This window comes from Limulus polyphemus, unplaced genomic scaffold (genome assembly GCF_000517525.1).
Source record: "Limulus polyphemus unplaced genomic scaffold, Limulus_polyphemus-2.1.2 Scaffold3467, whole genome shotgun sequence".
NCBI lineage: Eukaryota > Metazoa > Arthropoda > Merostomata > Xiphosura > Limulidae > Limulus > Limulus polyphemus.
The window spans coordinates 33,811-59,127 of record NW_013669077.1 but is presented as its reverse complement, the minus strand read 5'-3'; the positions used below and the strand labels follow the sequence as shown (position 1 = coordinate 59,127).

At 29.8% G+C, this 25,317-nt stretch overlaps 1 protein-coding gene across 1 annotated transcript in view; it reads right to left on the bottom strand.

The window, feature by feature from the left end:
- The window catches only part of LOC106469403 (ran-binding protein 9-like), a 63,322-nt gene that overhangs the window by 24,153 nt on the left and 13,852 nt on the right, over positions 1-25,317 (bottom strand). The window contains exons 2-8 of the mRNA XM_013929892.2: positions 17,175-17,286; positions 15,571-15,623; positions 15,127-15,317; positions 11,432-11,533; positions 10,382-10,464; positions 9,001-9,113; positions 4,110-4,724 (exon numbers count right to left, since the gene is read on the bottom strand). Of these exons, the coding sequence (XP_013785346.1) occupies positions 4,110-4,724; positions 9,001-9,113; positions 10,382-10,464; positions 11,432-11,533; positions 15,127-15,317; positions 15,571-15,623; positions 17,175-17,286 (1,269 nt within the window). The remainder of the gene's footprint in view (positions 1-4,109; positions 4,725-9,000; positions 9,114-10,381; positions 10,465-11,431; positions 11,534-15,126; positions 15,318-15,570; positions 15,624-17,174; positions 17,287-25,317) is intronic.

The following is a 25,317-nucleotide window of genomic DNA, read 5'->3' as shown; positions in this document are numbered from 1 at the left end:
GTTTACATATGATATTAATCTGAGCTTAACAAAAATATATATATATATGCTAATCTTTTGAAAATTCAGCAAATTTCATTCCAACAAATATTCCAAGCAAAAAGCTTTGCAAATTTTGCAACTGCAGGTCAAAACATTAACTCAGTAAATATAAAAGTAAAAAGCTGCATTTATTAAAACTAAGAGCAAAATATTCATTTTAAATGGTTAAATAGTATATTTTGTGTATGTGTAAGGGGTGGGGTGAGAAATCCATAAAGAAATGTTCAAGAAACAGCAACTTACATTAACCATACATGAAAAACAAACCATTTCACACATTATTTTATGGGTTTCTGTCACAGCCAATCACCTTGAGGTATTTCAGAGAAAGCATACATACTCTAGACAACAGTTTCTGTAAAAATTAAGACCTCTGGACAAACAATGGGGGGGGGGGGGGTGTCACATAATGTACAACTAGTTGTGGAACAACGAATTAGTTAGAAATACTTAAGCCTGTAATTTATTGGTATTAGACTAGTGGGGAGGGGGGGATTAATTATTATGTTTTAAACATACAACTTTAAATTTTAAACACTAATCATTGAGAATTGAAACTGTCTATCTACCTCTCAATAATATATACCAGCTAAATAACAGTCATAAATATCTGATATCACAAGTCCTAAAAATTCAAATTTAATTTCTTGATACTTATAAAAACACCTGCAAATTGTCAAAGTAAAATTGAAAAATTGATTGCTAATTTATTCCTTTAAAGATTACTGGCTTCCCTCGTGATGTTTCAGGTGTTGGGTAAAATAATTAGCCACCATATTCTGAACAGGTATTTAAACATTTTTGGTAATATATTAAATGAAAGGGTTTTATTAAAAATAACAATAATGTCTAACTGACAGATTTACTTATGCTTCTTGTCAGAGGATATAGGCTGCATATTCATGACGAGAACTGTATCAGTTTGTTTACAAATTTTATCTCAGAACAACAGTGTTTATAAAAGTAGTAATAGTAAAGATTTCCGGTAACTTCATTTACCATCTTCAGGTCTGTTTGTTGAAATAATTGCACTAATAACATGGAGGTACAACTTCAAACATTGGAATGGGGGTTGACTGAGGGCTAGCTTTAACATTTAGGTGTAAACCTGGAGAAAAGATGTGTTGCACCATGAAAAACAATGGATGTACATTTGTAGACAATGGCTCAGAAGGGGTTTACAACAGACGTGTCACATGAAGTTCTCAATCATGGCTGCATCCACACAGCTGAGATTCAAACTTGCAAAATGCTACTGCTGTCTTCTTATCAGATTTATTTTATAGTTACGTTGAAAAAGCCAAAGGTATTATATTTACACAGTTAAACTGTTTTTTCATAGATCCTTACGCAGCAGACCAAAATGATAATTTTTTCTCATCATGAATTTAATACAACTGAGTCTACAAATAGTCTAACAAGGGATAATGGGTATGTTCTAGTTAATATGATAAATAATAGCTACACCTCATGCATACCATCAAATCATGTTGACATTTCATGCTGCATACAGTATGTACCTTGAAGTTACCATATTGTACAATGGATATATTTTCTTTATCTCACATGTGAATAATTTCAAAGAATTACATGTACAGTCATTATCATCATGAATATTTTATAATAAATATAAGCTGTACTGTTTTACCATTATTGAGAAAATTTTGCAATAAATACAGGCTGTACTGTCTTATTTGATATTCACTTCATAAAGCTTGTGAGAGGGAGTTTAACAAATAACGCGGTTTCATCTGGTGTATCGTATCAGATACTTTAAATTTACTTTTAAGCCTCCAGCAAGCATTGTTATGCATACCTACTACAAATAATAGTACCAAGTCAAGTATTGGGTAACAAATTGGGCCTAAATGCAAAGAAACTGCAATTTAAGCTTGTGTAAATTGGGAAATAAAAGTGTCATTTATACTAGTGTACAAAAGGTGGAGAAACTATAACTTCAGTTAGTATGAGCCAGGCAAGAAAACTGTCACTTAAACTAGTATCCATCAGGAATATAAACAGGGAGAGAATTTTCCACTTAAGTTAGTGTATATCGGGTAACAAGAAAGGTCATGGTTCTACACACTGATGTTATTAATAAAAACAATGATAAAGCTCATCATATAAAAGTTTCAGACAGCTCAAATGTTAAATTCAGTAAAATGATAGAAAAAATGTAAAAACGTCAATGCATGAGAATGGAATTTCAGAAATTTATCTCAAAAGTTGCTCTGAATTGATGACTAAAACTAGAGAATAGCATGTGGTGTGCGCATCCTGTTTGTCCAAGATCTTTCTTACTCAACTATTCACTTTAATTATAGAACAGCTGTGTTGTATTACTGGTTTAATATTAGATTCAATAAGAAACGTTAAATGGAAAACATTAAATAAAAAATACACATGTATTGTAAGTACAGCATGATTGTAATTTGACTGAGCATGCTGATAGTTCAATCTATGTTTACACAAAGCTGTATTTATCATATTCTTAAGTGTAGCTATAAAGCAATAAATCTAAATTACTGGGATATTTGAAAAGTATTAGTTTTGTCTTTAAGAATAATGTGTAATTATCTAAAACGAAAAAAGGGTAATTTATATTCATTTTGTTTGTTTGTTTTTTGTCATGTGTTGGTTAAAAGGTTGGTCAAATGGACCGAGCTCATATAGGGTGGATAAAATAACAGATAAAATAAAATGTTTTAACGAAAAAACTTTTGATATTCATTTAAAAGGTTCTAGAGGTTATCCAAATGAAATATGAAACCTTTAGGAGGAAAAAAGTGTATTCTTAATATGAAAACAACCTTATACTCTGACTGACTCAATAGACTTCATATACACAAATACAAATATTTAGCAAAACTACTTAATTAAGAAATCTGATTTTTGTGTACAACAGACTTGTAGTGTTTAATAAAAGTTGCTAAGTTTTTAAAACTACAGTGTGCAAATTCAGAGTTACAGTATATATAGTTCCATGGTTACAAGGTTGGTCAAAATGACCAAGCCTGTATACAGAGAGTTAGATTAGTTAATTCTGCTCCATAACTGTTCACTAATATTTATTATTTAGAAATACAACCAATGCCAACATATATTTTGATCCACTTTCCCATCGTGACACAACAAAGAAAAAAAATTAAAGTAAATTATTTTAATGCTCATTTTGTTTTGTTCCTGGTCATATTTTCAACAAAAGAAAATTTGACCCATAAGTAACATTTCTCTTTCATTCTGTTGAGCAAATCAGATTCACTAATTTCAAGCTTAAGTTACCATATAAGTAACTATTTAATTACAAAATGAAACATGTTGATCAAGCCAAAGTAAAATAAAAACTTTATATCACAGTTGACAGTTTGTGAGAAGTTCAATATTATTTCTGAGAACAAAAGAATATACTCTATTCCCCAACACAACTTTTTCTCTGAATTCACAAGGATTGGTTCTGTTCTGAATGATACAAATAATGAAAAATTACTAACACATTTTACTGCTTTTATTATGGTATGCAACACTTTATGCTGACAAAGTACAATTTATAACTAAGTGGTTTGTGTGACACTACATCATAAAAAAACTGATAAATATTTATAACAATTTTTTGTTTACTGGATCTATTTGAGTTTCCAGTAATTTGAGTCTAAAAGCATCACAACCACACCCTTTAATTTGTTAAAAATTATTATTATTATTATTGTGATGTAGTGTCGCAAAATTCACTGATTTATAGATAATGCTTCACATAAAACATTATATACCATTATAATTTATGTCTTACAAGTAACTGATATATAGTATTTCAGCCAAGGCTTTGAGTGTTGCATGGCAAACTGACTTGACGAGCTCTCACACTGAGCAGAAGGCCTTGATGACAGTGAAATGTAGCAAACAGGGCATGAGGTCGAGATGCTATTATAATGTCCTTACTAGAAACCCATAATGGACCAATAAAGAAAGATTTGTTAACAATTAACTTGATATCTTTTTCACAGATATAAGTTCTAACTACAGACACATAGTCATGCATATACCACAATAACAACATTCATAATACTTACCCATTTCATCTTCATCACTGCTACTTTCCTGGCTATTACCATTTTGATAATTTTGATCAGAATGTTCTATGTTTCCATTGGTTATCATAGATATAGTCCTTCCATTCTGAACAGTTTCAAGAGCTAGATTTTCTCCCTTGTCCATTTCTACATCATCACATATATTTTCTGGTGTTTCAGTATCTTTGTTACCATTAAGCACATTTCCATTTGACAATGCACTGTTTGTAATGTTCTTCTCCTCCACTGGAGACCTACGATTGTTTTTTTGTGAACTACAGTCAGCATGTGATTGAGTTGGAGATTTGTCACATATCACTTGTGAAATGGGGCTAGTTGACATTGGAGAACTACTAGAGTATTTCAGAATGCTAGTGTGAGCACTTCTTGTAGTTGGAATCAAGTTGTTGGCACTCCTGGCAGGAGAGTTATCTTGTGAAGTAGGGCTTCGAGTGGGACGGACTTCACTGTCTGTGCCATTTACCATTTCTATAAACTGTCGACATTTGAGAAGGAAGAGAAGATTAGGATTTCTTTCCAGAAGTCCTGGGTACAGACTGCGTGTGGTGTCTATTGCTTCTCCAATTCTTCCAGCTAGCACAAGTTTAAGTATCTCTAACCAAACAGAATTTAAAAAATAATTGAAAATGTACCACAAGAGATGTTTTTTTAAATGAAATTTAGCTTTAATAATCATTTTGAAGGAAATTCTGTCAGTGATAAAGAAATGAAGTAATAGGAGCTAAAAGACTAACTAAAATCTGATAATATAAAGTTATTATTCACAAGTTACCACTAGATTTCTGTACCAAGAGCTGCCCTCAAACTATTACTCAACACAGAAAATTAGCACACATATAGCTATACAAAATAACTATCTAGTGTAACACAGTTCTAACATTTTTAAAACTTTGCTTTCTTGTCTTTTCCCAAGAGATTATTATAGTCTTCTGGCTGTACATGTCTTTTCTTTAAGACTTGGCCATTACAATTCATGTATCACTTAACACTTTTAAAACACACAAAAGATAAAATAAAACACTGGATTTGTAATAATGGTAAAAAGTTCACAAAACATTTCCATAAACATATTCAAAACTTTTACTATACGAGTATTTGAATGTAGATTTAAGGATTCTGTTTTTTATACATAAAGATATAGAGAAATTGAATATTTTCACCTTAAAAATAAATAAAAAAAGGCTATTTTCATGAAGTGATTGCAAATATTAAAATTTAGTGAAAAAAAAAGTTAATCAACTAAAAATATTTTTTCAGTAAACATTAACATGTAGCATCAAAATAAGAAACATGGAATTAATAAGCTGAACATATTTATCTTAAAAGTAAACTTCAATTTATTTAAACAATTAAATAAAAAAGTAATGAATAAAGCACTCTGAATAATAAAACACCTATGTGTTTCATTCCCCCTATTCTGTGAAGGTTACTGTTGGTGTTTGTGCATATGAAATCAGTGAGATTAATCTAACAGTATAAATATACAATCAAAAATTCTATACTTGTTACAGCAATATATATGTTTATTTGCTTTAGGTAGTTCCACAAAGCTACACAAGGACTGTATGCATTAACCAACTCCTAATTATGACATGAAAGACTAGAGGAAAAGCAGTAGTTAACAGCACCCACCACCAACTGCATAATGAGATTTGAACATCACTCTTATAACACACCCATGGCCCAAAAGCGTGGAGAACAATTTTGTAGCAATAGGACATTAACAAGTGGGCCATACCTGGTTATATATCTTATAGGGTGCACTTTTATCTATTTACAGAAGTAAATAATTATTGAAATAATGGTCTGAATAATCAAACTTCTATAAGTTCTAGTCTCCCTATTCTGTAAATGGTGCTGGTCTTTGTAAATGTGAAATAAGTCAGTAAGATGTTTATCTAACAATATAAAAAAACAATTACAAGTTTTGATATTTTCTACAGCAATACATAAAATTTAGAGAAAAAACGAGGATAAATAACTGAGAATGCTTTCATTTTCCCTTGGATATAAATGTATAGGAAATAAAAGTCAAAGCTGCACCATGTCCTAAAATACTACAATTAACTCAGTCTGTTAGAAAAAAGAATGAGTAGCACAAGTTCAATACCTTTCTTATTAATAACTAACTAACCTCTCTAAATTTCAACATTTTGCCATGTTCAAGAGGCCTCAAGCTTATAAATATTCAAATATATGCATGACCCCAGGCATTCCAAATTATGTCAGTAGCTCAGTAAAACATGAAGGTTACACATATGAAGTAATTTCAACACCTTTCAAAATATTTTTGTGTTTCATTGAAACTACACATTTAACTTAACTTGCTAATAAAAGAAGCATAATTAAAAAAAAAGGTTGTGATTTTATTATTATTTTTCATAAGGTTGAAAAGTCTCACAAAAACATAGCTGTTTTAGTGTGTTTCATAAGCAATGTCAAACTTTAAGAAATGCCTGTTTTAGTATTTTTCAGGAGTACTGTATAAAGTTGAAAAAACTCAACAAAAGCATGACCTTTTAATATCTTACAGAAGTAAGGTAAGAGGTTGACGAGTTAAAAAAAACAGAAATCTTTACTAGTTCAATGGCAAAATCTAATCTTTTACTTTCTGTTACACATTCTTTTTTTCTTTAATAAGTCTAACCAGTTATTTCTTTTATAATTATTTGTGGATACTTATACAAAACTGAGCAAACCTTTGTGTGTTAATGACAAGTAATTATTATTAGCATATACAGACTGGTTGTAAATTAAGTAAACAGTGTAGAATCTAACACAAAGATATTCAGAATGGTGATCCATTATAACATAAAATCCAGCTATTACAAAGTAGAAGTAAGTGTAAAATACACAATCCTGAGTATGCAAGCTAAATGAACAACAACAACAACAAAAAAAACAACTTTGAACAAAATATTATTGCAAAGACTATGATACTATTTTTGACACTTTTGTATGTCCTCTTTAGTTTAAAGGACTGAAGACTGAAGCAGACACTGAAAATTGTCAAAATTGGTCTCCTAGTCTTTGTACCAATATTTTGTTCCACAATTGTCTGTTTTTTGTTAAAGAATAAGTGTTTTGTAACTTAACATTGGACAGTGCAGTGTTACATGTTTAAATGTATTTTTTTATTGCCTCACTCACCCATTGCTAAAACATTTCCCAACATCATCAAGAAAAATAAAACATTCTTCACAATATATTTTCATTGAAAATCTAATTAATAAAATCATAACAGCTAGAGTTAACTAATAATGTAGAATTCTTTATAGCCTGAGGCCAGGCTTTATGATTGACTAGTACCTAATAGCTACAAATCATTAGCATTTCTAACAAGAAGTTCAAATGAAAAATTATTTCAATCTTTTTGTTCTAGTGATTTATAAATTATACTTTGTTTTAACTTGATAAAAGTAAGCTCAACATAACAACTCAACTTCGTATTAGTTACCTATAAAAACCCTGGATTTTAATTTAACTACAGAATAATGTCAAATGAAAGCAAAATCTTCTCAATATATAATTAAGGTAAATTTCAAAGTATACACAACTACTTTATAATAACTAATGTAATTTTTTGGTAATTTGTTTTCTACGTCAGTTTACCCAGGAAGTAGCATTTCAAGTGAAATAGCTTTTGTAACAATACTAAAAGAAACTTTTTAATGTAGTATCATCTTCATGGTGGAGAAATCAGAAAATGTTAGTTGACTTTGATTTTGTTTTAGGAGAACCAGATAGATTAAACCCTACAGTATCTATCTTATTGTGGACAATTATTTTTTACTTGTGAAAATCCATTTCTTAAAATCTGTAAAGTTACAACACAAAAGAGCAATATATGATTCTTTTACTTTATTTAAGCTTACTCATATTTAACAAGACAATCAAATTTATCTAAAGCCAATCTGCAGTTTATAAAATGTTTGTACGATATTTTTCCATAAGTGGTTTATTGTTCAGCATGATAACTATACTACATGTAACTGAAGTTGCTTGAAAGGTTTATTAACATTATTCTGCAATATAAAGAGCTGATGTCCAAAAACAAATGACCTTCTTATTCCTACACTAGCTGGAATACCCGTATGGATAAATAAAAACTTGTTTCTAACAAAGGATAGGAAATTGTGCTTCTATATACTTTACTTAACATAATAAACATTAAAAGGATTAATGAAATTAGATGGTGATGGGGGGTTCAAACTCCCCCTTATGACATTCCTCAGTCATCCTGTGTAACTGTGTCAAGCTGTACTGATTTTCCAAAATTAAATGAGAGATCCAACCCTCTTCCCCCCTCGTGACTTTCCTCATGTCATCCTGTATTACTGTGCCAAGTTTGGTGCCGATTGATAAAGAAATGTGGAAACATATAAGTTACAAATATACACACACACACATATTGATTATTATTTATACAGAAGATGACTTCATGACTTTCCTCATATTATCCTAATCACTGTGTCAAGTTTGGTGCTGATTGATCAAGAAATGTGGAAATGTACAAGGAACAGATATGAAATGATAGATACATGACAGCAGGTTTTTGTTTCCCCAGACACATACTTTGCTATATATAACAGATTTTATTTCTATAATTATTTTATAGTTTTTATGTTAAAAAAAACAACAACTATAATTTACATAAAAAAATTATTTTTATCTTCTAACAATTTTGAAATTAGTTATAACTTCTGTGTAAGTAGCTATTCATCATGGATAAAAGTGACCAGAAAATGCACATATTTGTAACTAAATAAAATAAATTCAACATTAAGTACGACTAGAAGTATTCTTCAAGAAACAATTTCAACAGTCTCTCAGTGTGTCTATTTTTGGTCAGTATGATATTTCAACTTACTCTGTCTGTTTTTGATAGATTTCACTTCTTCCAGGAAAGCCTGTCCAGTACTTTTGGCAAAAGCTTCAGCTGTAGAACAATACCCATGATGTACCAAATATGTCTGTAAAATTCTGGATAGAAATGAAATAAAAATAAAGTGATCACTGACAAAAATGCACACACACACACACATATATATCATAAAATTAATAACATCCTAATGATACAAGTTATTAATAAAACAAAAGATACAAACCTACTTGACATTCCAATGTACTTTATGAGCATGATAAAAATCAGTATTGTTATAAATCATTCAGTGAAACTAAAGAGTATTGTTAACTCCTTACCAAAAGTAAGATCTTAACATATTACAATGTATATTAAGATCTTCAACAATTAAAAAGTGTTTGATATTAACTGTGATCATACAATTTACATTTAACATGAGTGGTGTTCTCTCAAATAAAACTGGAACAAATAGTGAAGTATTAATCCTGCAATCAGGAGACTCAAAACAGAAATAAAACCTTTATCTGACACTTCAGTGTCACTTTTATATCTAGTTGGTTTCAATATCATTTTAATAGCTAGGTCAGGGATCATTCCTATTATACATATTCAAGAGATTAATTAACTCTGAAATAATTAACATGGTGCATAACAGTAGCCTGACGTAATGACTGAAGTTAGTTTATGACCACTAACATGTTCTAAAGATGTTAAAAAAACAGCTGAATACCCGCATGAAAAATTTTGAAGAATATTCCTAAATACACCCAAATAGATATGTTCTGAATCTAATTATGGAAGGGTAAAATCTGGCAGTTTCATTTGCCACATCAAAAAACTAACAAGAAAAAAAATATGTATCATATCCAAAATCATCAGTAAATATATATTTATAGCATCCTTTTTAATGGTAAAAACTTCTTAATATTAATATATTGAATTAAACATTCATACAAAAATATTAGATCTTTGTCCAAAACCAAATTTTAAAAAAGTGGATGTATGAGTACAGCATAGGCACTAATTTCTAAAAACAAATCTCCATACCAAAAACTTTACTTTTTGTTCAAACTGAACAAGTAAAGGCATTCCAAACATATTCCTCAAAGCAAAACACTCCATAACACAAATTCCTAGAACCAAATATACCAAGAAAATTATACTTGTTCTGCCCAACTTCATATTTTTGTGATATAAGTTATGGTACTTTTCTGCTCTAAGAACATTTTTTTTTCTATACATTTTGCTATGTAGAGTTTTATTCGTTCAATTTGAATTTTTTGTTATTGAAAACATCCTATGACATTGTTGTTTTAACCATGAGTATCATTATCCAAGCTGATCAATACTTTTTTTTACCATTAGGATAAAAAAGAAACTTTATAACCTGTGTAGAGTTGTTTGCCACTCTCCTTGAGTATCATTCGTGGGAAAGCCACGTATCATGGTTTGGGTTCGAACTTGTAATTCCTAAAACCACAAATGTGTGTTATTCATTCATATCAGTGTCATCTATAAATAATGTACAATTTAGGTTCTACATCAAACAGACTAAGTAAGATGATAATCACTAATGTTAAAACACTAGTATAAACTTTTGAAAAACCAGAAACAGAGTACTTAGACAGGCCTTTTACATTAACACACTTAAAACCCACCAACATGAAACATCTGAAAGGCTCAAAGTGACCTTAAATAACACCTCCCCCCAAAAAAACAGGTTTCCCCAAAATTTTCCAAGGTCTATAGAACAGGTAACTTATCACATTTGATGAACTAACAAAAGTTTCATAACATTACAATTCTTTCATTCATTTCATTAAAGGAATTGACATGTGTATTTCTTAGCCAAAACTGTACACAAATAATAGCATTTGCATATTTACTGATTAAATTTTTCAGATTGCAATTTTTATTTTGTTTCTGGAAGTATTCATAAAATGTTGATTACAGGTTTTATATTAGTACTTAATGATTTTGGATTATTTCACAAGCTTTCATTGTTTCACCTGGATATTACTGTTACCACAACAGTACAAATATAAAGTTTAATAATACAACACAATCTTATGCTCCTCTAGCATGACTTTTGTTAAGTACAATAATTCTGTCTTAATTTGTACATTTTATCTCTGAAGACTTGAAGAAAAAATGCTGAAGTGAAATTATTTTTCAAATTTGTTAATTTTTTAAATTTTCATAATGAAACAAAATATTATGTTTATTCATCGAGTTATTTTCTTATATTTTTAGTAGGCATAAAAGTTGTAAGTCTTCTCTTGATCCCAACGCCACCACGTCTAAAAACCTAAAATAATAAATTAGACTAGTTAAACCAAAAGATGCTCTTATTTTATGTTAAGCCAATGCTAAGCACATGCTTAGGTTAAATTGTTTATTTAATATTTTTCTGTCATAAATCTTCTTGTTCACCCACCTTCATCATGTCCTGTATATCATATACAAAAGGATACTGACCAAAGTTAGCATCTATTATTTCCCCTGGAGTTTGTAGGCCTACAGTTGGGTACAATTGGGGCTGTAATAAGAATAAAATTGTTTTTAAAATCTACTACCACCATCTAAGCTGTGCTATTTACCTTAAAAACTTAAGATTGTGGATATATATATATATATATATATATGCAGGTGATGCAGCATGCTATTTCACTTATGTTTTATAATGAAAACAAATAATCTGAATTTGATAAACATAAAAATTTGGTATTACACACATATAGTCATGTAATTTCTTTATGTTTATATTTAACTGTATATACATTTACGAGTAACTTAGAAATGTTTTGCCAGTTAAGCAAGTAAAACTTCATTATCTCTTGCCTTTTTCTCTTTTTTTTTCCTCCCCAGAAGATGGAAATTTTTTATGAAACATCTGATGTAATAAAGATCATCTATAAACATCATAATACAATACAATATATATAACAACCCAAATTAAAAATCATTTTCAGATTTTTATTGAGAAAACTTCTAGCAGGACTTTTATTTATAAACTAGTATAAAAGCCCATAAAATATGACGGGAAACCAAAGCCTACCAAATTTTAATCCTCCAATATGCATTTGAGACTTTGCTGACCATAAACAGATATCAGAAAAGTTGAGGGCCTTATAGCTTTGGGAAAACAAGGCCTATCATGAGCAATATCTCCTTTACCTAAAGAGTTTCTCTTCCCAGCATCGATCCTTGTTCCAGCATTCGATGATCACAGTTATTTTCTAATCATATCAATTGCATTATTGCAATAGTTCTCTTCAAACATTTCTTAGGAACTATTTACGCCTATGTTAGTGATTGAATTCAACTAAAATGGGAATGTGCAATGAAACGAGGAACTATTATAGAGAAAAAGTGGAATTGGACTCGTGTAATTCACAAAATACAGAGAAATTGAGCATGACCGACTGACTAACCAACACTTGGCATTTATGATTTTATAAAAATATGCTCACCACTCATGAACTACAGAATACTTACATGGGTTAAATACAGTTAGAAAAATCTTTTTAAATATTTGTTTGCAAAAATATGTAACCATTTAATTTTGTAACAGCATTTTATTCAGCTCAAGAACAGCCTCTGGTATTCAGAAACCATAATTCACAACATATGCATCATGTCCTTTGTTCTTTAACATAATCACAGAATAAAAAAGGATCAGTAGTTGATGAAAAACAACATCTTTTACAATTATACTTGTCATCAGACATTAGTATTAGGCCTATTACATTTTTTAACCACTACATTCTTTACCTAGACCCTTAGGAATTTTCAAAAATTAGAATAATAGTATTCCAACCACACTATATTTGTCATATTCTTTCAGTCAATCCAGAGCTATTCAGGCCGGGTGGGGTAAAACAAACACAGAAGTGGTCAGAACATTATCTATATAAGCTATATGATACAACAACAATTGTTATGTTACGTAAACTTTTTACAAATTGGCAAATAATGATTACAATCATACTTGTCATAAGATATTAGTATTAGGCATATTACCTTAGGGATCTTCTAGAATTAGACAAATGTGTAACATCTGTTTAGATGTTTCCAAGAAAAGTTCTAAAATAAAACTTATTTACTTATATTGAACTTGTAATAATCATATTTATGGACTTTGATTTTTAACTTTATGCATTTTTAAATTAATCAATGATACTGTCATAGAATCAGAAGAATGCATAACATCTTTTACAGTTTCAGCCATACAAACTGGAGAAGCTGGCATGTTAATCATTGCACATCTCTGGTTCAAAAGTTGTAATAAACCGACTAACAAGATTGAGAGATAGATCTAACATTAGCTTTCATTACATTATTTAGGATTGCATTAAAAAAACCTTCTTGTTTATCTTTACTACATCCTAAAATAAAAATGTGTATTATGGTTATACTAGGAACAAATCTGTTGCTGACACTCAAAAACACGTCCAAATTTACCTTTTATAAGTGGAGCTCAGAAGTGTTTATGCTATAACCCCTGCAGTACATATTTAATATCTGCATCTGTAACTTTTTCATTTTTTTACAATTTGCAATTTTATTCATCATATTAGACAACAATTATACTTACAAATACATTTAATAGTCTAACGTGCCTCTCGCTATTAGTTCATCTATATTAAGTGCAAATTTGAAGTAAAATTAAAGCTACTTATTTGCTAATAGTTAATATCTCATGTTGTGCAACCAATCAACATGACAGAAAACAATGCAAGGCATGGAGAACTTGTAACACTAAAGAGAGAAACAAAACAGTTTTATTAAATATACATCTTAACAAATAAAAAACTTCAATAACTAGTTTCTTGATACAGTGCAGGTTAACAGCCTTCATTAGGTATGGCTGTCAAACTTTTTATTATTATTAAGATGTATGCCTAGAAATTCTTTTGTTATTGTGATTATGATACTGCCACATAACAGCCCCCTAGACTAAAATCAAACAGTCAAATTAATTGTATTTAAAAATTGAAGGAACTAACTATGCAATAAACAGAGATAAGCAAAAATTACTTGCAGGGTCATGTACACTGTCTTAAAAAGACTGATCTTGATAAACTGCTTAACATTTCTGGTACTTTTTACAGGTGAGTAATCCATCAGTACATTTCAATATCTTATTTTATTTACATGAAATTTGCAAGGAACAGTTTATACCAGTGATGAGTAATTATTTCATCATTCTGTGAGTGGTAATGACCTAGATATGCACTGTTTCTGCAGAATTGCAAAACATAAAATTATTTTTCTCTTAATAAGTGGTTAAATTTGTGGGCATTTGACAATCATTGATAGTTTAGGTACAAAAATAAACTTATTAATTGGTAAAATGGACTTATAATGGTAACTTGTTGGAGATGACCTTTAAGCACAATTTCAAGGATCTTCAGATTTACAAAAGTATATTAAAACATTGCCTCCAACAACAAAGCCTTCTAGCAGATGGTCCAATATAAATCTATTCTATCAACTGATCCAATCCATCTGCTAACCATGACTTTTACTGAAATGCTTACAAATTCTCAATTTATATTATATTCAAGGATAATATTCAGTTAAGCTGTGGTACATAGCATTCACAGGAACATGCTGTCATGCTTCACAACATGTAGGTGCAGCAGAGCCAGCACAGTAACAATTTCAACTTCCTTTCTCACACAGATTTTCATCATGAACCCTTGAATCTTTGCTTTGAGGCCAATTTAACTTACCATGAGGGATGCAAGTCACTAAGCTCTGCATACTCAATATAAAATTCAAAACATAGTAAATTAAAATTTGTTAATGTCTTGTTGTTTTCAAGTACCCAGTAAAAGACACAAACATGCATCTTTCTCCTTTTTATAAGAAGAAATTGTATTTTTCCTAATGAGAAGATTAAAAGAACTGTGAAACATTGAAAATGTGTTTATAAGGAAATGGACATATTCATGTATCAGCACAACATTGAGCTCAGCTGGTAGTGAAGGAATTCAAGTACAGGTTGGCATGTGTAGATGTTTCAATTTTTTACTTACCATAATCCTAAATTTTGTGTTATACGGCAAGAAATACACAAGGAAGCTTATAATGTTTTATACAGTATGTGTAGCATGCCATACTTACGGGAAGATCTGTGAAGGCAATGCCAAGATTTACTCCATTTTTGGTATAAAAACAAGTATTGTCAATTAAGTTGACACCACAACCAATCACATCTCCCGTGGTGAATGTAGGTCCATATGGTTGCCCTGTACCACTGGAACAAAAACTGTGACCATCATCTCCATGATAACCATATGAATGCTTGTCCCAGCCTACAGAATAAATTACACACACATTTCAATGACTAAATCAAGCAATATAAAATTCTCCAATAACTAACATGTCCACTAAGACACATTCATTGTCAAACATATATAAGAGTGTAAAAAAACTAAAACTATCATGGATTTTTTTTAACTTGTGTATTCATTGATGGATGATTGTTAATATTTTATTTTATATTTTATCATCAAACAGTGTTTTTATCATCTGGTCCTCTATCACTAAAAGTATGACTTAACAAACCTGGCAACCTGTTCATGTTAACTCCCTGTGCTGACAGCCCAATTCCCATGTACCTGAAACAAACAAAAGGAGTAAACTACAGAAGGAAGTTCTACCTTCCAAAAGCACTTTAATTGTTTTATTTTACTGTGATTTATCTACTCTTTATCTCATGTGTTTCCTTAGCACATACAATAGACAACATACATGGGTAAAATAATTCACTTTGGATATGAACTGTCTTGAGGAAATTGTGGTTGTGGCCTAAACAAAAGCACAGTTCAAACAGTTATGAACACAGGTTTAACATATGAATCAGCCCCTAAGGTGTTTGACATTTAGCTAATCATACACTCTAATGCTACAAGTAACAGAAGCCTTAACTTTGGATGAGAAAAAATAGCTTATCACTCTAGCAGCACACCCTAAATATCAACATAACAACAGAAGATAGTGTTATATAAACTAACTCACATATGTACAACTGTATATGGTGTTTGTTTCAGTTTTTAGATACCTTTCAATGAAAAAACTGTGTGGTATGAACTGAATAATAGTAATTAGCATTAATAAGGTTTCTTAATACAAACAATTAAACACTTTGTCTACAGCAACTCTCCACAGACTGAGATCATCAAGGATTCACTGCTTCCAAAACACTAGGCTTAAACCCAAAATCAGGCCCTTCCAAGTTTCACCCTTGCCAACAAAGAACTACCAAAGAGCCACAACAAATATATAAATAAAACATGAACTGTTCCAATAAAATAAACAAATTATACATACCTAGCACAATGAAGGTACAATAATACCTACTGTTAATTATAAATCATATAACATCAAATAAAGACAAATTTCTCACTAAATGCTAAGTAAATATTGTATTTTGTTGGGAATCACCAATAAGTTGAATTAAATAATACCACAAAAGCTAGCTTTAAAATAATAATGAGCTATTTTCTACAGATTTTTACATTCAGATGTTACTTTAAGTTATCCTCTACACATTTATACAGCCATCTCCTGGATTAGACAATCATAAAGTACCCTTTCCAAATTTGTATAGTCATCTATTAGTTTGGATGATGGATAATCCTAAGTTTTCCTCTACACATTTTATATTGTTCTCTCTTTTGTTTTAGATTATCCTAATCTAACCTCCACACATTTTCTACATGGTGATACAACAATCTTTCAAGATTAATAACATTCCAGCCAATACAAATATGACTTGGAAAAATCATAGTAAGGGCAGGAATTACAAATATGGTGGTGCATGACTTTTACATCACTCTGTTTACTGTAATATCTTAATCTTAGTTTTGATAATTCTAATCTATTCTCTACATATTTTAGACAGTCATTTCTTAATTAAGTTAATCCTAAACTATCCTCTCCACATTTCATATATATCCATCTTCTGTTTAGAAAGCCTTAAATATCCACAACATAAATGTTTTTTAAATTTGTTTCTCATATTTTCCAAAACCTACGCAATATGTATGTTACTCTTTAAATGGAATTCTCATAAATTTTCTTCTAAACCAGTAAACCTCAAATACATTTTACTTCTCTGTAGTTTTTTAGATAACCTTAAACCACAGAAAGATAAATATTTAACCTACCCATCTCTTCCTTTACTAACAATTTTAACTTCAAAATAGTAAAGTCCACATGCAGCTGGTATTGGGTGGCTGGCTCGGACACTAGCTGCATCTTTGTGATTCTTTCCAATACCTTAAAAAAATTACATATTTGTTAAACATAACAGTTTAATTTAATAATCAAATAAAAACTTTTTAATAAACTTCAGTTTTCAGGAACAATATTTTTGAAATCCAAATCTCTGGCCTGTAAATGCACTTCTATGTAACATGACATTATGCACCAAGGCTAGTAATCTTTTGTTCAGCAGATGGACAAATAAACTTGTTGGATAAAGTGTTCCAAGCACCAACTACCAGTAAAACAGTAATTTTGGATTTGATTAATTCTCCTTTTGACTATAGATTCACTAGGTGTATAGAAAAAAACTTGTTAGATGACCATAAAGACAGAAAATCTTCTTTGTTCCAACTAATAGTGAAAATGGTACACGTCATTCAAATATTCAGACAATTAAGAAGAACGTTCCTCTTAAGTTACAAGTAGTACTGACTACTGACTATGTTATGATTACTGATACAAGTTTTTAGAAAGATTTACAGCTTGGAATGTTATAACACAGTTTCTGCACACCACAGTTACATAAGACTGTATGAAGTTAACCTACTTCTATAGCATTTCATTCTAACAAAGTACATAAAGCTTATCTAAACAGGAAATAGAAAACTGGAAATCTTTACACATTAAAATATAGTTGGAAAAAAACAATATACAGCTTAAACCTTCAAAACTTTTATGAAATAAATTCACTGTGCACTTGTGTAACAAAAGCAATTTACAGTGAGTACAGTAGAATTGTCTTAAAACAATAGTCACTAAATGCAACTATGTGTTGAAATTACTATATACAATGGGAAATTAGTACTTTTTTCATACTGGAAGCTAGAGCTGGGCTTATTGGTGGTATTTGCTGATCAATTAATTGAAAGGACTTATTAATCCATTACATTCAATTATTCAAGTAGTTCACCCCCATCCACCCCAGTGTGCAAATAAACGGGGGGGTGTTTTTAAAGTAATTTTTGAATTACCCTTCATTTCATATGATAGACATATTCTGGAGGTAGCTTATTTCTGCATTTTGCAAAAAGCATTTGTTTCAATAAATAAGTTATTTTGTAACACATTCTGGACATTTCTTACTTGATGAATGAGTCACTAATGTTGATTACAGATGACCATATAGTTGCAAATTTGTTTTTAAAATATAGAATAATCTCCAATTGATCTTGTAAATTCAATAAATTTATAATTAAATAATAAAAAGAGGTTTTACTATTACTGATAAGGGTAATAATGGCTTTATTGAAAACATATCACAATTTAAATTACACATAATTAAATAGCCAGTTATTCTATTTATTTATGTGCATTGTTTGAATAGGATAAGCATAAGAATAATATTCAATAAATATCTGAGTCATCAGGATATTTTGCAATTGCCTAACATAATAACTAAACAGCAAACTTACCTAACTTTATCAGATTTTATGACAATCTGACTTCATTTGGTGAAGATAAAAAAACAACAACCTGTGTTTACAACCATTGCAACTCAAAAAAGACATAGTATATCTATGTAAAAGTAAAAATACTATTTCTAAACAAAGAACCAAACATCAACAAGGTACCTTTACTAAGTCATAAGCAATCTCCACTCATGTAACTTCTTTGTTTCATACTGTATATATACATTCCTGTGTCTAGTTATTTGTGTGATGCTGTAACTAAATTTTCAGTATTTTTTGTATGAAAGAGACTTCCTCTATAATAATAATAATAAAGTATTTTGGACTGATCAATGTCAACCATATAGTCATAAAGTAACCTACATAGGTCAAAGTTAATGTTAATATATTCTATAAATGATTATCACAGTTTGGTAATAATCCATCAATTTCAAAGCTTATATCTTTATTTCTGGTAATGTTATTGATATAAAAAAGTTAAAAACGTTTATTATATTATTGATGTCTGAAATAGTGAAACTGCAAGTAGTATGGCTGTACAAGTAAGGACCTTTAAAAATAATTAAAACAGGCATCTTGTTTAGGAACAAATGCTATAATTTTCTTGTGAACGTGATTATAAGTAATTATAATTATTTAATTCTAATTAACATAATTGAAATGTTTGTCTTTCTCATGAGAATACTAACTTCTAATCACTGAAAAATTCATTCTATAACAAGTCTATATTATAAAGATCCAAAGTATTCTAAACAATACTAAATAGTGAAAACAAATCCCTAAAGTCTAGATACATTGTTGCTCATATTGTTGTTTTGGCTGAAAAATAATCAGTTACTAGCTGAGGTCTTAACTGGATTGCTATAGACCCTAGTTCAGGGTTCTAGTTAACCCAAACTCCTGGGTCCCATACACATGATAATTTATCATGATGCATAAGATTTGACCCTTTGGGTAATGAATATGTATCACAATATGCCTCATATGCAAGGCAAGCACAAGTACTTTGCTTTGAGCTTTGTACCATAATAAACTAAACAGCATACAGTTTGCACACAGCTGTTCACAATCAACTTCTAACAGGTCTCACCAATGACATAAAATTGCCCAAAAATAAAGCCATGTGAAAGTACCACATGATTAACCCTTTCACCTTAGGTAGGTCAAAGTGCACATGTCACAACCTACTTTATTATCAATATGTATGAATAAATTCAGCATCAGAATATAGATAATAAATCAAAAGTTTAGTATGATTTACATTTTAAGTTCTTAATTTTATAAGAAAATATTTTAAAAAATTCTCAATCTCCCCTAGTATGAGAACTCTGCTGTTTGTTATCTATGTCTTCCCTCTTCTCTAATTTTTTGCCACTCCTCTAAGAAGTACGATATGTAATGTAAATTGCTTATTATAATGTTTTCATCACTCAGGCAAAGCATAATTTACATAGCTTTCAATCTAATTTAGTTACAGAGTAATAAAATAGAAAATCAGACCCCTCTTGCCACACCCATCTGTCACAATCTTTTTCAGAACTTGCCAATAGTTCTCTCTGTCATTTAAGACTATATTATTTAAAACCAATAGAAAGCCAAAGTGTTTCTCTATCAAATAATGTATTATATTACGTAGTTGTCCGTACAGAGAATTGTCTATTTTCCTTCCAGTTCAAACTTTATTCCCACAGGAAACACATCAACAAGTTTAGCTGAATTTTTAACAGCATTTGTCAGTTAGAAAGCCAGAAAAAATGGTGATAGTTATGGAACATTGTTTCCTTTTTGTATGTTATTATTCTGTGTTCCTTGGTGCATTAGTTAATGCAGTAGTATGAATAGCATAAACAAGAGGGAATCCTCAACAGCTGTGGCACTTGAAAATCTTTTAGGCAGGATTAGTGTAAATTAATCCTTTTTTTTTGCATTTTTGTTAGCTATATTTTTGTACACCAGCAATACCAAGCACATGGGTTAACATATACCAATTTGATTTTATTACTTATCACGATCTCTTACAGCCTACCTTCAAATTGAAATTCTTTTATGCAGAATTAGAGTAAATTAATCTATGAGACCTTGGGTGTGGTCTAAAACTGTAATTAGATCTCAAATTGGTCAAGAGATGATGAAGTTATGAGCTAAAAGTGTTTACTTGAAAAAAACAAAAAAAAAACAACAACTCAAGAGTCATTCTATTAGCTGCTATGCCACACCTCAAAAATAGGGTTAAGTTTCATCAATAATCGAGAGCAAAATAATAATAAAAAACACCCAGGTAAGTACTTTATTGCTTGCTTTTCGTGTGTGTTCTTTATTTATTATTATAAAAATAACTAAATTGTAAAACTTTTTAGGTTAGCTACAGTCAAATAAATAATATTAATAATACTTTTTTTTTAATGAAGTATGCTCATGAATAGTCCGTGCATTATGTAATTAAATACCATAATGTGAGCTGCATGTTTGCCACATGATTTGCAATTTATATGGCACAAATAGTAGATAGACACAGTTCAAAGAGCAATAAAAAAATAAAATTTAAGTATACATAGATGTATAATGTTACAAGCTCTAAGCTACTTACAATAAACAGTTGTGGTTTTCTGTTACAATTTGCAGTCATTCCAGAAAGAAAACAGAGGAAATTTATAATTATTTCCTAATTGTTTTATGGTGGTTACGAGGTCAGTCAAATGAACCGACTTCATATAAAGTTTTTTTGGAAAAAACAAACATTTGATATAAATTTAGGAGGTTTTAGAGGTTATGCAAATGATATTTGAAAAGTTTTAAATGAAGAAAAGTATTTTTTAATCTCATCATGAAAATTACTTTGCAGAGTAAATTGTAAATAAAGTTTTTCATTGAATATTAACATGCTCTTTTCCACTTGCAGTAGCTAAACATGTAGTGTACATTGTAAACAAGTTTCTTCATTGACATTGAAGTGCTTTTGTTCCTTTTTTTGAGTTTATTGAATTATACCTATGGAACCCTTGAAAATATCACTGGGACTCTTGAAAACAAAAAGTTGAAAGTCCAGGACCCCTCACTGTGGAACCCTTGTGAGAACTTTGCTTTAGTTATGTTGATTTTAGAAACCTCAAAAAATCTTTTATGGTGATTAATAGCCTAATAAGTTAAAAACACTCACATCTAATGTTTCTTTTTGATACTACATTGTAGTGTAAAGACATCTGGCTGTTGATTTTGATTAGTTTCTGAGAAAAAAAAAAAATGGACGGATCCAAACCCCCTTGATCTATGCTTGCTTATATAACATTAGAAAATAACATGATGTGAATAAACAGTAAATTTACACTTTATTTAACACTTAAGTAGGCACAGAGTTGGCAGTGGGTGTTGCCAACCAGTTGTCTTCCCTCTAGTAAGCAGTTCAAAATTAGACAGTGGAAGATAACCTTAGTAGCTAACCTTAGAATCATGAGTCCCAACCACCACCATGAAGCCATGCTTGGCCAAAGCTGTACAAACTAGAATTAATAAAAAACAACAACAACTTGTAATGATGTGACTGGGTTTTCATAACCCCAGTGGCACAAGCACAGATAGCCAATTTTGTAGCTTTGTGCTGAACATACATAGTGGCAATATGTTGATTACTTGGATAGTTGGAATAATCAAAAACAGTGATAATTGAAAATGCTAATTTCAATTAATTGCTTATCTTCATGACAGTTGACTAAATTATAATTTAAATTAATCGACTGGCATAATCAAAAAACAGTAGTAATAAGAAATACTAATTTCAAATGGTTATTTTCATGACATTAATCAACTTATGGAAAACTAACCAATGTAATTTCTACTCGTATGTAATCAATGATATTGATTAAATCACCTAGCTCTAATGAAAACTGCCAAAATTTGGTGGATGCAAATTGGCTAGTTGAGATATAGTTTAGAAAAGGTCAACTATCTATTATTTTAGAAAATATGCACGTTTTTCCTTTCTAACAACAGATTTACTAGTCAAAATGCCTCTAGGCTATAGATGGAAGCCCTTGTTTCTAATACACAGTTGCCTGAATAGAGTTTCAATTAAAATACACTAGAGAATTGGTAATTGTAGTTGATTTATATGTATCATGCCAAATCAATTTCTTAATAGCATTTAATAGTTCTTTATAGAATTACTATTCATTAAGATACTCAATACATTAATATATCAACTATACATTTATAGTAAAATCTACCAAAATTCAAATTAATAAAATAATTTTCAAATCAACAACACTAATAATATAAAGACTGCAATGTGATTATTTGTCTATTGTTGCCATTGACGAACATCTTAACTCTTTAAGTTGTGGTGAAGGAAAACTTTTTTTTTAATTGTATATACAATCGCATACTTTTAACTCACTAATATCACAAGATAAAATAAACCCCAATATTCCAAACAAACTTTCTGCAAGCAACAAATTTTAATGATACTATCTGGAAAATAAAAAAAAAACTCCAATCTTTCAGACTTTCCATAAACGTGTTATTTCTGGGTATTGCATTTTAAAAGTTTCTTTTTTTAAAAACATCACATATATGTGTACTTATACAGAAAGTAATTGATTATGTGTAAAAGTTCTGAAATGAACAAGAGAACATTTGTTTGTCATAACATGGAAAAGCAGGGTACAATAGGTCTATTAACACCTACACATTAAGCTACTTCTTTGAACAAGGAACCTCATTCCTTAACAATGGCATCAAGTGAAAGACACATAGCCAAACAAAACCAGCTAAGTTCTAATATATTTATTAGCAAAATGTAAACAGCAGGATAGCATTGTAGTATACTGGTATAGTTCCAATCAATAAATTGATATAAGCATCTTATAAAATAAAAAAAGACATACCGGTTTCAAACTATTTGTCTTGTGAAAACAATATCACAAAATTTATATAAACATACAATAAATTATTCACTAAGGTTTACTAGCAAAAATTAACACAATGATAGAATAAAAACACACTGTATTTAAAATTTACTAATAAGAATTTATTACATTTACTATATATATATATATATAAGAAACTAATCAGATTTAGCAAAGATAGATTGAACTAGCAAAAAACAAGATGAATATCAGTGGTAAAATTAAGATGGTACAGTCTGATACAGCATACCAATAAATCATTTTATGTTTTGACTTATCTTAACAGTTTTTACTGCTATTGTTGGATATCATGTTACACTGTTGTGCTCTTCAGGCTTTGCTCCTAGTCAGGTGGGACACATGATTTAGATACTATTTTTGATTAAATTTCAACCCAAAGGAAATGTTTTCAAATCAAACTTAAATGAACTTATTTCATTTCTTTTCCTATTAACTGTAGTTGTTTTATTAAATTGTGTACATTCAAATTTTGTAGCTTTATTCTGTATGAATTAGTAGTGCTAATTTCTTTAAAAGGTGTACAAGTGGGTAGAGAAGAGGCAAACAGTACTATCATACTGGTAAGAAATTAGTTACTTTCACCACTGTGAGTGTGTGTAATAAGAGCTGAAGAATTTACAAATTCTAAAGTAAAAAAGGAAATATTTGGAAAAAGTTATCTTTATAAAGCACTAAAATCTAATACTATAAAACACAGTCTGTCTGTCTGTTCTCGGTCACACAATGACGTCATAGCAACTTATTACCTAATTTAAGTAGTTTGGCTTCCTGTCAATTAGAAGCTAGAAGTCTACGATTGTTTGAAAATTAAAGATATATTTCGACTAAAATGTACAAAAATTTGCACCTTTTTTTGCAATTTGAAAATATATCTTTTTTAAATCGAGTTACATCAGAAAGGATGTAAATATACTTTAGTAAACATTTTATACAACATATTAAAAGCTTATCAAAGTTTTTAAAAATGTCTAATGTTAGGTCATACAATAATTTTAGAAGATTATTTATTGATTGTATTAAGTCTGGTAAGGTTTAGCCCTAACTGAACTGAAACAAAAAACTTGCACAAATTACAGTGTTAATTTATTTCTTTATCAAATATAGGCCATACTTAATAAAGGCTTAACTAATGTTAAGACTAAGACAAGTGGACTTGCAGATTTCAGGGTCTGCGCTTAGAATTCTTTTGTATTATTCTAGAAATCCTGTATTTAAAGAAGTACTGTTGCAGTGAAGATACTAATTTGGCTACAAATGTTTTGCAGGTCTCTGCTAGTTTTATAATAATATTCCAACTAAGATCACTATTTAATAGTAAAAAATATATGTATTAAACAACAACTGAAGAAACAGATAACTAATATTGATGAAACTGAAAATATATTTATATTATACACAAATTATTATACATAAAATATTTTAACGTGTATTTATAATTTTCTATATTCAATGCATATTGTTATAATATATATTTTTAATGTAATATGTTAGCTAGAAGACATAAAATCCTTCAAAAGATCTAAAGATGTGATTTCACGTTTTTTCTAGTATATCCAAATGTAGATTAGAAGAGTTTCAACTTAAGTTGCGTAATAAATTCGAAGTCCTTGAAAATCTAGAGGACATAGAGACACATTGGGAAGGTTTTAAAAAGAACATTCATGAAGTGGCCGAAGAAGTACTGGGTAGAAGAAGAGGAACCAATAGAGAAA